The 12,989-nt window shown below is 54.9% G+C and overlaps 1 protein-coding gene across 1 annotated transcript in view; it reads left to right on the plus strand.

Moving 5' to 3' along the window:
* Positions 1–1,087: 1,087 nt before the first annotated feature.
* Positions 1,088–12,989, plus strand: part of Muc5ac (mucin 5AC, oligomeric mucus/gel-forming) — a 35,420-nt gene continuing 23,518 nt past the window's right edge. Inside the window, exons 1-20 of the mRNA XM_045135413.1 lie at positions 1,088–1,172; positions 2,703–2,777; positions 3,634–3,693; positions 4,024–4,285; positions 4,578–4,692; positions 5,040–5,130; positions 6,075–6,184; positions 6,300–6,513; positions 6,624–6,749; positions 6,931–7,048; positions 7,245–7,383; positions 8,794–8,904; positions 9,738–9,807; positions 9,892–10,029; positions 10,109–10,273; positions 10,986–11,080; positions 11,676–11,802; positions 12,056–12,311; positions 12,395–12,447; positions 12,835–12,935. Coding sequence (XP_044991348.1) covers positions 1,088–1,172; positions 2,703–2,777; positions 3,634–3,693; positions 4,024–4,285; positions 4,578–4,692; positions 5,040–5,130; positions 6,075–6,184; positions 6,300–6,513; positions 6,624–6,749; positions 6,931–7,048; positions 7,245–7,383; positions 8,794–8,904; positions 9,738–9,807; positions 9,892–10,029; positions 10,109–10,273; positions 10,986–11,080; positions 11,676–11,802; positions 12,056–12,311; positions 12,395–12,447; positions 12,835–12,935 — 2,511 coding nt within the window. The remainder of the gene's footprint in view (positions 1,173–2,702; positions 2,778–3,633; positions 3,694–4,023; positions 4,286–4,577; positions 4,693–5,039; positions 5,131–6,074; positions 6,185–6,299; positions 6,514–6,623; positions 6,750–6,930; positions 7,049–7,244; positions 7,384–8,793; positions 8,905–9,737; positions 9,808–9,891; positions 10,030–10,108; positions 10,274–10,985; positions 11,081–11,675; positions 11,803–12,055; positions 12,312–12,394; positions 12,448–12,834; positions 12,936–12,989) is intronic.

Consider the following 12,989-nt stretch of genomic DNA (forward strand, 5'->3'; position numbering starts at 1 on the left):
ATGCTTGTGCCACTTTTTGCAACGTGCTTACGTGGATGGCTTGAACCTGGGTGGCAGGCTTTGCAAATAAGCCCCTTTACCTGCTCTTCCCAGCCCCTCATTTACTTATTGATGTATTCATTCATTTACTCTCTCATTTACCTTTTCATTTGTCCATTCACTCACTCATTCATACACTTCCTCATTCATTTTCTCACTCATTTACTTACTTACTTATTAATTCACTCACTCATTAATGGTTCTCCCAGAACCTCACACTCCCGACATGTGTGGAGTAGTCTTTCTCCCAGTCTCTGAGACGAAGACATGGTGTGGGCAAGGGGGCAGTGTACAGTCGGAAAACAAAGTGACTAGAACAGGTTTGGGATCGACCCAATGCCACATGCCCATGGTCTGGGCAAGTGCCATATGCGAAGATGCTTGTCACCTGGGCATCAGGACAATGACTTGGGGGTCTTCGAGGTGGAGCTGTTCAGCAGCTCCTCAGCCCAGTGGACACCCAAAGCTCAGTTTCTTGGCAGCTAGAGGTATGCGGTGGGTAGAACTGTCCCTCAGCTACCACGGCCTCCTCTGAGCCTAGAAGCCTGAGACACAGTAGGGTCTTGGGCAATGTGGTGCTGGGGGCTGCCCTGTAGGGGAGAGACCTTGTTGCTTGCATGGGAGTAATTATCCATGGAGCCCCTCTCCAGAGAGGAGAGTGATTTGCTAAGTCAGGTTTCAGAGTGTCTCAAGGGAAGCATTTGGTCAGCCTTGAAGTTGTGTCTCTTTGAGACACCAGGAACTCATGGATTGGAAGGTGACCTGGGAAAGTCCGGGTTGAGATTGCGTGAGGAGGACTCCGGGGGTAGGACCTAAGGGAGCCCTGGGGAAAAGGGGCCCCACCTGCAGACACACCCACCTCTGCCTGCTGCCTCTGTTGACCAGCCTGCAGTGAGTGAGTGCCCACTGTTTGCTTGGGTGAGGGGAACAACGGCTCGGCCCCGCCCACCCACGTGAAGCCACTGGGGCTGGAGCCAGCTTTGGGGCTACAAAAAGCTCCTGTTGACTGCAGTCCCTCCTCAGAGGCTGCCACTGGGGATATCTCCCCATGCTGCAGAGCATGAGCGTTGGCCGGAGGAGGCTGGCCCTGCTCTGGGCCCTGGTGTTGGCCGTCACCTGCAGCCAGCGCACAGGTAGGACTTCTAACTCTCTGGCTTTCTCAGGCGGAGACATGGAGCCTCTGCTGTTTCCCCAAGACTTGGGGTGTCCCTGGCTGCAAGTGGGCATTATAGCTCAAAACCCTTTTCCTGGGTCCCAGGCAAATTTAGCTTGTCTGAGAGGACATCCTACACCTGACTGCCTCAGTCTCTCCTTTGAGAGTCAGGGAGGATGCTGTGTGTAGGAGGTTCAGGGGTTAGGTGTCAACTAGGATAGGGATGCAAGAGGCCATGTCTTGGAATTTCTCCAGACCTGGACGAGTAAGGCTTTCAGCCTCCCAAAGTGACCAGCTCTCCAGCTCACGATGATTTTGGTTTTTTAAATATTTAATTTAATTAATTTATTTGACAGAGAAAGAGGAGAGAGAGAGAATGGGCACACCAGGGCCTCCAGCCACTGCAAATGAACTGCAGATGTGTGCGCCCCCTTGTGCATCTGGCTTATGTGGGTCCTGGGGAATTGAACCTGAGTACTTTGGCTTTGAGGCAAACACTTAAACGGCTAAATCATCCCTCTAGCCCAATGATTTTTTTTAAATGTATTTATTTGCAAAGGAAGAGAGAGAGAGAGGATAATGGGTGTGTTGGGCATCTTGCCACTGCAAGTGAACTCCAGACACATGTGCCACTTTGTACATCTGGCTTTACGTGGGCACTGGGGAAGTAAACCCAGGTCGGCAGGCTTTACAAGCAAGTGCCTTTAACCTCTGCACCATCTCCCCTGCACTATCTGGGCTATTATGATCCTAACAAGACACCACGGGCTGCAGAAGCCTCAGGGATGGAAGGATGTGAGGCAGACGTGGTTCCACATAGCCTGCCATGAGGAGCCCCTGATGGGGGCAGAAACTAGAAAGCTGGGCTTGCCGCGAAAGCAAGTAACAGCTTTGCCCTAACCCTCCAAACGCCTGCTGCCGTGATGCCCCAGGCCAGTGACTGGGGAGATTTTTGCACATTTGATGCAGACTTGATGGATCCCGGAAAGCAGCCCCTTTACAAGCCTGTTATTTGGAGGGAAGCCTGTCCTTCTGCTCGGCTTCCCCAGCTACCCAAGATATTGATCCCAGACATGGTCTTCAGGTCCCTGGGCAGCTCATGACAAACTACTCTGTGGGTCACTGTGCGGGTGAAGGGCCGGAGGCTCTGTCCTCCATATCCCAAACGCAGAGGACAGGCCTGTCACATGAGCAACACAGGGAGAATGAGAAAACGGGAGCGGGCGAATGGCAGCTGGAGAGGCGGGGTCAGGGCGAGGCGCTCTCCATGCTGAGTGCTCAGAGGAAGGGATGCTCATGGGGGTCTGGGTCCAGTAATCAGCCTGAGGTGATGGACATTCCTCAGTACCCCTATCCTAGCACAGAGCTGCCCACCCTACACATTGCCAGCCACCCCACGCATTCTGGGCCCTCATGTCCCTTCCTCCATCTACATACCTGGTGGCCAGCAGTTTGAGCTGCCTGATGCACCTTCCCTCTAACCAGCTGCGACCCACCTCCTCTTCCTCAGGTCAAGCCCAGCATGGCAGTACAGAATCCGACCATGAGCACCGCTCCAACCTCTCTCTCCATCAAGGGCATAGCAGTGAGTCTTGGCTTTCTCTTTGCATAATGCCTGTCAGATCCCCTGATCCCACCCAGTGCGCACTGGGTCCCCCTGGGGCCTCTTGGGGCAGCTCCACAGCTAGTCATCACTGAAGGGCCAGAGCTTGGGGGTTAGAGAGCACCCCGGCATACACAGCTTTGGACAGTCACCTCCCGTTCTTTCCTGGTCCAGCTCTGTGGAGGGGTCACAGTCATCAGGGCCCAGGCTCTGGCGGGCGCTGCAGAGAGGCTGGCTGGGCCTGACCCCTGCAACGCTAGTTCAGGCTCTGGCCGTGTGTATACACTCCCGTCTCCCTCGCCCCCTGTATAACTTCTCGGCTTCAGTTATATATTTTTTTACCCTCTGAGCCTTGTTCCTGTGGGGTGGGGGGCTTGGCCACAGCAGGAAAAGGGTCCTGTGGGACCTTGGGGCAGGCCAGCGTCTCTCAATCATATTTCCTCATACCAGCCCAACACCCTAGGGACCATGTCTGATTGTAGCGCCCAAGCAATTGTCTTTGAAACTGCTGACCTAGATTCAGGAGTTTGTGAGGTTCAGGGTGCAAGTCCCCACGTGCAAACAGGAAGTTCTGGGCTCTGCAAGCACTGGGGGACAATGTGGGAGAGAGGAAGGTGGGATGTAGGCAAGCTGTGCTGTGCCCACATGTGCCTCAACAGGTGGCGTTGCTCAAGCTTGGGCTCAGGAGCCACAAGTTTGCATTTGTAGGCTCTGGGCCCTCAGCCTCCCCACCCCATGGCTCTGTCACTCACCAGGGACCTTCTCAGACTGGGGAACCCTCTCCTTGCCCTGCCCCTCAACCATGTACATCCCATGAGCCAGGTCTCTGTCTCTACAGGTACCTCACTCCGTGGGGTGACCGTCATCCCACCTCTGAGGACCATCCCCGTGGTACGAGGTGAGCAAACCCCAAAGCCCACGTGGGAAAGCTGCCTGGCTTAGCAGGGCTGCTGTCCCTCAGACCGGGAGGGCTGTTTGGAAAGGGGGACCCCTGCTTCTGGGCTTAATTAGCATTGGAAAGAAGTCCAAAGCCGACTTCAGCCAGTTCCAGAACAGACCACTGGGTGCCTATCTCAGGCATATCTCAGAAGCAGGTGGAGGAGGGCTTCCCAATGGGAAAGGCGGGCCACGTGGTGCGCATGAAGCTTCCAGGGGTAAGGACAGAGTCTCCAACACAGAGTCTCTGTGTTGCTCATGTGACAGGCCTGTCCTCTGCTTTGGTCCACAGCCTTAGACCCAGCCCACACCGGGCGGGTGTGCAGCACATGGGGCGACTTCCACTATAAGACCTTCGACGGCGCCGTCTTCCGCTTCCCTGGCCTCTGCAACTACGTGTTCAGCGCGCACTGCGGCGCCGCCTATGAGGACTTCAACATCCAGCTGCGCCGTGGCCAGGAGGCCAACGCCACCGCTGTGAGCCGAGTCGTCATGAAGCTTGATGGCCTGGTTGTTGAGCTGTCCAAGACCACCGTCCTGGTCAATAACCACCCGTGAGTCTGGGCGTGTGATGGGATTGCTGGGTGGGTATCAGTGTTGCTGGGGGTGGGTGACAGCTTTGTTGGGTGACGGAAGTAATGCAGAGCATGAGAGATGTGGGAGGGATGGGGGATTGTCAGCAAGCCCCCCACCCCCAGCCCAGGAGAGGAGCTAGGCAGGTACGCCTCAGTCCTGTGCTCCAGGTCCCATGTCCCTGTCACATATTTGGCTGTAGGGATCTTCCCAGCCTGGCGTTCTCTCCTTGCTTTGTCCCTCCCGTCACCTCAGCCACACCCTCTCCTACAGGGTCCAGCTGCCCTTTAGCCAGTCCGGGGTCTTCATTGAGCTCAGCAGTGGCTGCCTGAAGGTGGTGGCTAGGCTGGGCGTGGTCTTCATGTGGAACTATGATGACAGCCTCCTGGTAAGTGAGGGATGTGGAGCCTCCTGATTAAGTGGGGGTGCAGAGCAGAACCTTCTGGTGAAGTTCAGCAAGACCTCCAGCCCTCTAGGACCCCATCCCACACAGCTGACAAAGGCAGGTGGTCTGATACCAGCAGAGCCCCAGGATCTTTACCTCCGAGACAGAGTCCCTGTTCCTACTGGATGCCCTTTCACCCCTGCCTGGAGTCACAGCTTCACGCAGCCCACAGGCAGATCTTGTGGCCTGGGCTTCCTCAGGGAGCCCCAAGCCCCTCTTTAGGAATAGCTCCTTCACATTCTGGGGTGTGCCTAGTGAGGATGGGTTTCTGATGTCTCCTTCAATTCTAGCTGGAGCTGGATGCCAAGTATGCCAACAAGACCTGCGGGCTCTGCGGAGACTTCAATGGTAGCCCTGTGTCCAGCGAGTTCCTCTCCCACAGTAAGGCCCTAGGCAAACCATGTGGGTCTGCTTGCCCCTCCCAGTACCTCAGGAGGATCAGTATTGCAATGTTCCACAGTGGACATCTCCGTGTTGTGTGCAAACACACCCTCACCCACTGTACAGTATGCGTGCCTGCTGGATACTCAGCTGTAGGTACACACAGCCTCCACCACCCCAGCCACACACACACACGTGCACACACACAATCCCGGCGTGCTGACATGTGTCACAGGTGCATGTGGGAAGCAAGTTGCCCATCAGGTCTCCCATTCTCCATGTTCTTGCTTGGGGGGCATACACCCTCACATGGAATCACTCCTGCTTCCTTGGCCCTAGGAGGATCTTTTTTTTTTTCCTTTTTGGTTTTTCGAGGTAGTTGACCTGGAATTCACTATGTTGCCTCAGGGTGTCCTTGAACTCTCGGAGATCCTCCTACCTCTGCCTACTGAGTGCTTGGATTAAAAGTGTGCACCACTGTGCCCAGCAGGGTCACCTTTCCTTACTACCAAACAGTGGTGTCAGAAGTGTGGCTGTACCGGGCAGATTCCCTCACCTCCCCTCACTTTGCTGGGCTCACAAAATCCTACACAAGCCACCCATAAGCAGCCACAGGGGTCAGAATCGGCTCAAGCATCCGATGGCCTTTCACAGTCTAGTCTATGTGCAGGGTCAGTCTCGCTCCAAGGGCAAGTGCAAGGTCGGGTCCACCGTTGTAGCCAGAGGGCTGCGACACAGCCTGGTCTCTGCACTGCAATCCCAGGCATCCCATGCTCCTTCCTGACTCCTCATAACATTTCTAGATCTCTGAGTGTCCTAGGAAATGAGGCCAGAAAGGCCAGGCGGGGATGGCCCGTCAGTGGGGAGACCTTGGGACTTGGACCCCAGGAAACCGGGCTGGAGTTTGGGGATCCATAGGCAGAGGTGCTCTGGACCTCCTACAGATGCCAAGCTGACACCCCTTGAGTTTGGGAACCTGCAGAAGATGGACGGGCCCACAGAGCAGTGCCAGGACCCCCTCCCCACAGCTCAGAAGGACTGCTCCATCAGCTCCGTGAGCCTCGGAGGGAGCGGGAGGGCAGGGTTGGAAGGAGGGCCATTAGTGCTGGGATGGTCGAGACACAGGCAGCTGGAGCTTGAACTCAGTGTGGGTTCCCATCCTCGCCCAGGGCATCTGTGAGGAGGTCCTGAGAGGCCCACTTTTCTCGGGATGTGCGGCCCTGGTGAACGTCACCAGCTACGTGGAGGCTTGCCAGCAAGACCTATGCTTCTGCGAGAGTCCCGACCTGCCTAGCTGCATCTGCCACACCCTGGCTGAGTACTCCCGACAATGTGCCCATGCCGGCGGGCTGCCCCAGGACTGGCGGGGCCCCGACCTCTGTCGTGAGTGCCTTAGGCCACGGCCTCCTTGTTGACACGGAACCATCCTGCCTCCTGGGGGAAAGGTAGGAGAGGTTGGCTTGATGTGAGCCACCTTCCTGGTCTCCCTGCAGCCCAGACGTGCCCCCTCAACATGCAACACCAGGAGTGCGGCTCGCCCTGTGTGGACACCTGCTCCAACCCCCGGCACTCCCAGCTCTGTGAGGACCACTGTGTCGCTGGCTGCTTCTGTCCTGAGGGTAAGGCGACATCCCCACTCCCACCAATCCCAGCGCAGGACCCCCGAAGCAAGCAGCTGCACCCTGGGTGCCAAGTGGTCATGTTGTCACTGCCCTCGGCCCCTGGCTGGAAGCATCCCTGAGCTACTGATGCTGGCTGAGGCCCCTGCTGGCAGCTGTCACACGGGCCTGCTCTCTGCAGGGATGGTCCTTGATGACATCAACCACACCGGCTGTGTTCCTGTGTCCCAGTGTGCCTGCTTATACAATGGGACATCCTATGCACCGGGGACCAGCTACTCCACCGACTGCACCAAGTGGTAGGCGCTGGGCTCCTCCTCCCGGACCCCGGTGCCCTCCAGGGAGTTTCCTCTGGGATCTGTGGATTGTGTCAGGTCCCACACACTTCTGTGCCCCATGGGGCACGGGCAGAAGCCCCTGGTCTAGGTGGGGAACACCACAGGCCTGTTGCTCCTGGGACCAATACACAAGATGCCCTCTTCTCATTGCCCACAGCACGTGCTCTGGAGGCTGGTGGAGCTGTCAGGAGGTCCCATGCCCTGGCACCTGCTCTGTACTGGGAGGTGCCCACTTCTCCACGTTTGATGAGAGGCAGTATACAGTTCATGGGGACTGCAACTATGTGCTGACCAAGGTAGAGGCTGGGCTGCCCCAGGGCCTTTTGATTTTTCAGGGATGCACCTGGCTATGGGGCCTGTACCTAGTCTCCCTAGGCAACCCTAGCCTGGGCTTCCTATCACTGCTGCTCCCAGAAAGACCCTGGGGGATCTCAATAGAAAGACCTTAAGGAGGGCTGGAGAGATGGCTTAGCAGTTAAGTGCTTGCCTTTGAAGCCTAAGGACCCCGGTTCTGGGCTCAATTCTCCAGGACCCATGTTAGGCAGACGTACCAGGGGTTGCATGCGTCTGGAGTTCGTTTGCAGTGGCTGGAGGCCCTGGCGCATCCATTCTTTCTCTCTCTCTGCCTCTTTCTCTGTCTGTCACTCTCAAATAAAAAAAAATAAAAAATTAAAAAAATTAAAAAAAAAAAAAAGAAAGACCTTAAGGAAACAGCCCTGTCCCCTGGCGCAGGGATCCAGGAAGTCACTCAGCTGCTGATCAGACCCTGTGGTGGTGGGTGACCCCTGTGTAGTGTCCTAGGCTTCTTGACCTTAGATGTTTTTAACCGGCTTTATTTCTCTTAGAGCAGCCTCAGCTTTACAAATGAATTGAGCAGAAAGGCCAGATAATTCCCGTGTTCAGGCATCCCCTGCAGTTTCCCATGTATTGGCATCTTGCATTCATGTGGTGCATTTATTACAACTGATGACACACAAAATGGAGTCACTGGCACCCAGTGTCACCGAGCAGTTACTCACAAATACTTTCTGGGGCTGGAAAAAGCTGGGATGTCCCATATATCCCACTCCAGTGTCATACAGTAGCGTCACAGTGCTGACAATCTTGGCTTCTCCCTGTCAATCATCCTCCTCACTTTGGAAACCACTGATCATTTGACCTTCTCCCCAGCCAGGCTTCTCTGCCCAAGGACACTTAGAAACGTATAGGGCTTCCTTCTCAGAATTCTTTATCTTAGCAGGTGCCCTGAGATTCCTCCATGGTGGCTGAAGGGGCCTCATGGGAAGGTTCCTAAGAATACCTTCCTAACGGGACTGAATGAGCTGAGAGTCCATGACAGTGGTAGGCCAGGGGCTTCCAGCAAGAGCAAGCAGCGGGCTGGAGAGTTGGCTTAGCGGTTAAGCGCTTGCCTGTGAAGCCTAAGGACCCCGGTTCGAGGCTCGGTTCCCCAGGTCCCACGTTAGCCAGATGCACAAGGGGGCGCACGCGTCTGGAGTTCGTTTGCAGAGGCTGGAAGCCCTGGTGCGCCCATTCTCTCTCTCTCCCTCTATCTGTCTTTCTCCCTGTGTCTGTCATTCTCAAATAAATAAATAAATGAACAAAAAAAAATTAAAAAAAAAAGAGCAAGCAGCAAGGGCTAAAGGAGAGGGACTGTCAGGTTGGCAGGAGGCTGGGGCGCTCCTGAGGACCCGTGTTGCGTCCCACAGCTCTGCGACAGCAACGCCTTCACTGTGCTGGCCGAGCTGCGCCGGTGTGGGCTGACGGACAGTGAGACCTGCCTGAAGAGTGTGACGCTGAGCCTAGGTGGGGGGCAGACGGTAAGTGTCGCAGGTAGGGCCAATGGGAGCCCGGGCAGGGGCAAGTCCTGGGAGGTGGGAAGAGTGCATCCCCGTGGCCAGTCACCTCTGCACCAGCCCTGGATCCACAGCCTGAAGAGCAAGAACACTGAAATGCACCCCGAACAGTGCCCATTTGTTATGGGTCTTGCTAGGGACTGTCCCTAGGTGGAACAAGTCAGAGGCGGCATCCAGGGCCCCAAGCCTGCCCCATCCAGCCCCATAAAGGAAGGGTCAACCAACTCTAGTCGGCATGAGTTTTCCACTGAAGTTGACTTTAAAAAAAATATAATTTGTCTTTGTCATAGTATTCTACCCAATTTACTTTGTAAAAATTTTATTAAGGGCCGGAGAGATGGCTTAGCGGTTAAGGCACTTGCCTACGAAGTCAAAGGACCTAGGTTTAATTCCCCAGGACCCATGTAAACCAGATGCACAGGTGGTGCATGCATCTGGAGTTCATGTGGAGTGGCTGGAGGCCCTGGCGCACCCATTCATTCTCTCTCTTCTCCTCTCTCCCTTTCTCTGTCTCTTTCTCTCTCTCAAATAAATAACTAAAAATAAAAATGTTTTTTAAAAAATGTATTTAAAACTTTAATATATGAAATGCATGATTCTTGTGACAGTCAGAAAATCAGGATGAGCGTGAGCACAGAATTTGTGTTGTCATCTCACCTCACAGGGCCCACAGCCCTCTAGGCCAAAGCTTCCCAGCCCTGGCTGCCATACATCACAGCCTGTATGGGGTACCAGGGGATAGTGAGAAAAACCTCATCCCAGCACCCCGCTGACACTGGCTCTGGGGTTGCTTCTAGGTGGTTGTAATAAAGGCCAGTGGAGAGGTCTTTGTGAACCAGATCTACACCCAGCTGCCGGTGTCTGCAGGTGAGGGCCGTTGCACGTCTCCCTCATAGACTTCCTGTCCATGGGGCCATACAACCCAGTGAAACTCTCATCCTATGTCTACAGCTAACGTCACTCTCTTCCGGCCTTCAACCTTCTTCATCATTGCCCAGACCCACTTGGGTTTGCAGCTGGAGGTTCAGCTGGTACCCACCATGCAGGTGTTTGTACGGCTGGCCCCTGAGCTCCGGGGACTGACTTGTGGTAAGAGACGCTGACTCTGGACCTGAGCTCACCCCGTGGAGAAGGGCGCGCAGTACTCAGTCTGCTCTCCTGCCCCTAGGTCTCTGTGGGAATTTTAATAGTATCCAGGCTGATGACTTCAGGACCATCAGTGGTGTGGCAGAAGGCACGGCTGCTGCCTTCTTCAACACCTTCAAAACCCAGGCTGCCTGCCCCAACGTCAAGAATGTCTTTGAGGACCCCTGCTCGCTAAGTGTGGAGAACGGTATGTGTGGCCATCAGTCCATGTCCTGCTGGCTGCCAGTGAGCTGGTTCACCTGCTTCCAAATCCGATCTGGTCACTTGCTCAGAAACCCATTACCTGGTCCTGGTTCTAGCTATCTACCCTGAAGGGGCTTATCAAGTGGTTAATAGATAAACTAGAATGGAGCGTATATCACATACAGTTACAAGTGAGGTAAACAGAGTGCTTTAGAGCAAAAGGAGGCCAGCATCCATGCCTGACTGGGAAGACATAAGAACCTCTAGGATAGGTTCACAGCCAGTTATGTTCCTCATCTACGGCCACTGGATATATAGAGAAGTATACTTTAGGGGCCCTGCTTCTGGGTAAAACAAAGGATACAAGTCAATAAATTACTTGTGACACTGTCCAGCCTGCTGAGTTAGACTAGGGGAGGTGTGGCTCACTCTCAGTTGGCCCTGTCTCCTTACCCTGTCTTATTTGGTCCAGGGGTCTTGGCTATCTGTCCATAGCTGGAGACACATAGCCAAGGAGAGAGAGAAAAAACTAGCCATGGCTTCTCCATGCCCTGTGTGTGTTGAGATGACTCTTGTGGTGTTACCTGCACTGTGACTAGATGTCCATAGTGGGGCTGATGTCCGTCTACACAGAAAATGCCAGATGCCCCACAATCCAGGTGGGAGTAACTCAGGTTTGGGGATGGATGAGCTGATGGCTTCCCCTCTGTCCACAGAGAAGTATGCCCAGCACTGGTGCTCACAACTGACCGATGCCAGTGGCCCATTTTCCCAGTGCCATGCCACCGTGAGCCCCAGCACCTACTTCTCGGTAATGCTCACTCGCTTCTCCTTCAGCTGGGGCTCCAACACTGCATTGCGTCACCTACAGGGAGGGTCAGAAGACACCGAGAAGGGACACTTGGCGGGAAGTGGATAGTGGGCTCCTTCTGCAAGTCTGTATCTCTTGCTCTGGTTCCAACATCCATGCTCATTTGTTCATTCACCCATCACATGTTCACTGAGTTCAGGTCAAGCCTTTGGTCTGCACCAGGCACAGGGGCTAAACTTGGATGTTTTCAGAGAAACATAGGAAACTGAATACGGAGGGAGCTGAGGTGTGCCTAGTCTGGACTTGGTGGGCCACAGAGGTGAAGGGTCACAGTTTTTTTTTTTTCCTCAGAATTTCTGTCCCAGGACCAAGGTTGGTCCTGCCTGGGATCTCAGTCCCAAGTTGTACTGCCCAGGTTCTGCTGGAGAGTGGGCATGTGCAAGGGTCTGGGAGGAGCCAGGGGAGGTGGAAAGAAGCTGGGGTTGGGAAACCTAGGCAGGAGCCAGGATCTTGGAAGTGAGGTCAGAAGCAAAGGAAAGGGATGCTCACCATGTGTGGACTGGCATCCCTGACACGCTGATGTCGCTGCCCTCAGAACTGCATGTTCGACACGTGTAACTGTGAGAAGAGCGAGGACTGCATGTGCGCCGCCCTGTCCTCCTACGTGCGTGCCTGTGCGGCCAGGGGCGTGCTTCTCCGAGGCTGGAGGGATGGTGTTTGCAGTGAGTATGCTGTAGGCCAGCCAAACTCTCTCCTTTTCCAGGCCAGGGACCTTCGCCTGTTTTCTGGTAGTAGAGACTCTAAGGATCTTGTCTCTGCACTAATCTCTGAGGCTAAGGGAAACCTAGCCCACTGTGCTCCCCATCCGTACTCAGGAGACAGTGTTTGGGGACTGCCTGCCCGCTGCTGAACTCTTAACTTAGTGTCCACCAGGATCCTGAGTGTTCTCCTCTTCCTGCCACCCTCCCCGCACAGCAAAGCCCACAACCACCTGTCCCAAGTCAATGACCTACCACTACCAGATCAGCACCTGCCAGCCCACCTGCCGGGCCCTGAGCGAGGAGGATGTCACCTGCCATGTGAACTTTGTTCCTGTGGATGGCTGCGCTTGCCCTGCGGGCACCTTCTTGGATGACTCAGGAAAATGTGTGCAGGCCACCAGCTGTCCCTGCTACCACAGAGGCTCCACAGTTCCCAACGGCGAGTCTGTGCATGATGGAGGTGCTGTCTGGTAAGATGCCTGGGCCAGGCAGGTTGGGTCCCGGGGGCTCATAGGCCCAGAGTGAGCATACTAACACCCCTCTCCCCTCATAGCACCTGTACTCAGGGTACGCTGACCTGCATTGGAGGCCCTGCCCCCACCCCAGGTGAGACTGAAGGGTGACCCTGGATGGCTTCAGGAGAAGCCACCTGAAGTAGTGTCAGAGTTTATGCTACCCCAAGTGAATGGGGCAGGTGGTTGGTCACTTTCTCTGTGTTCAGACTAGTCTGCGTTACTAGGCTCAGGAAAAGGGAAGACGGGAGTGTGGGTACTATGCGTGCACACACACACGAAAATACCCAGTGCACACATACAACTCACAACTTACATACTCATATACTCCTGCACGCAGCACAGATGTACACCCCTGCCCATACCCAGGTGCCTACTTGCTTGCCTGTCTGGAAACAGTTGAATGTTTCAGCACCTTGTATTTCTGAGTGAGCCTGGCAGGGCAGGATGGCATCTCCTGACTGGCCTCCTTCCTCTCCAGCATGTGACGCACCCATGGTCTACTTGGACTGCCGCAACGCCACGTCTGGAGACCCCGGGGCTGGTTGCCAGAAGAGCTGTCACACTCTGGATATGGCTTGTGTAAGTACCCTGGTCACTCACTCCCTGATGAGCCGTCTTAGGACTTTCCTGATG

The sequence above is a fragment of the Jaculus jaculus genome, chromosome 1 (genome assembly GCF_020740685.1).
Source record: "Jaculus jaculus isolate mJacJac1 chromosome 1, mJacJac1.mat.Y.cur, whole genome shotgun sequence".
NCBI classification, from domain to species: domain Eukaryota; kingdom Metazoa; phylum Chordata; class Mammalia; order Rodentia; family Dipodidae; genus Jaculus; species Jaculus jaculus.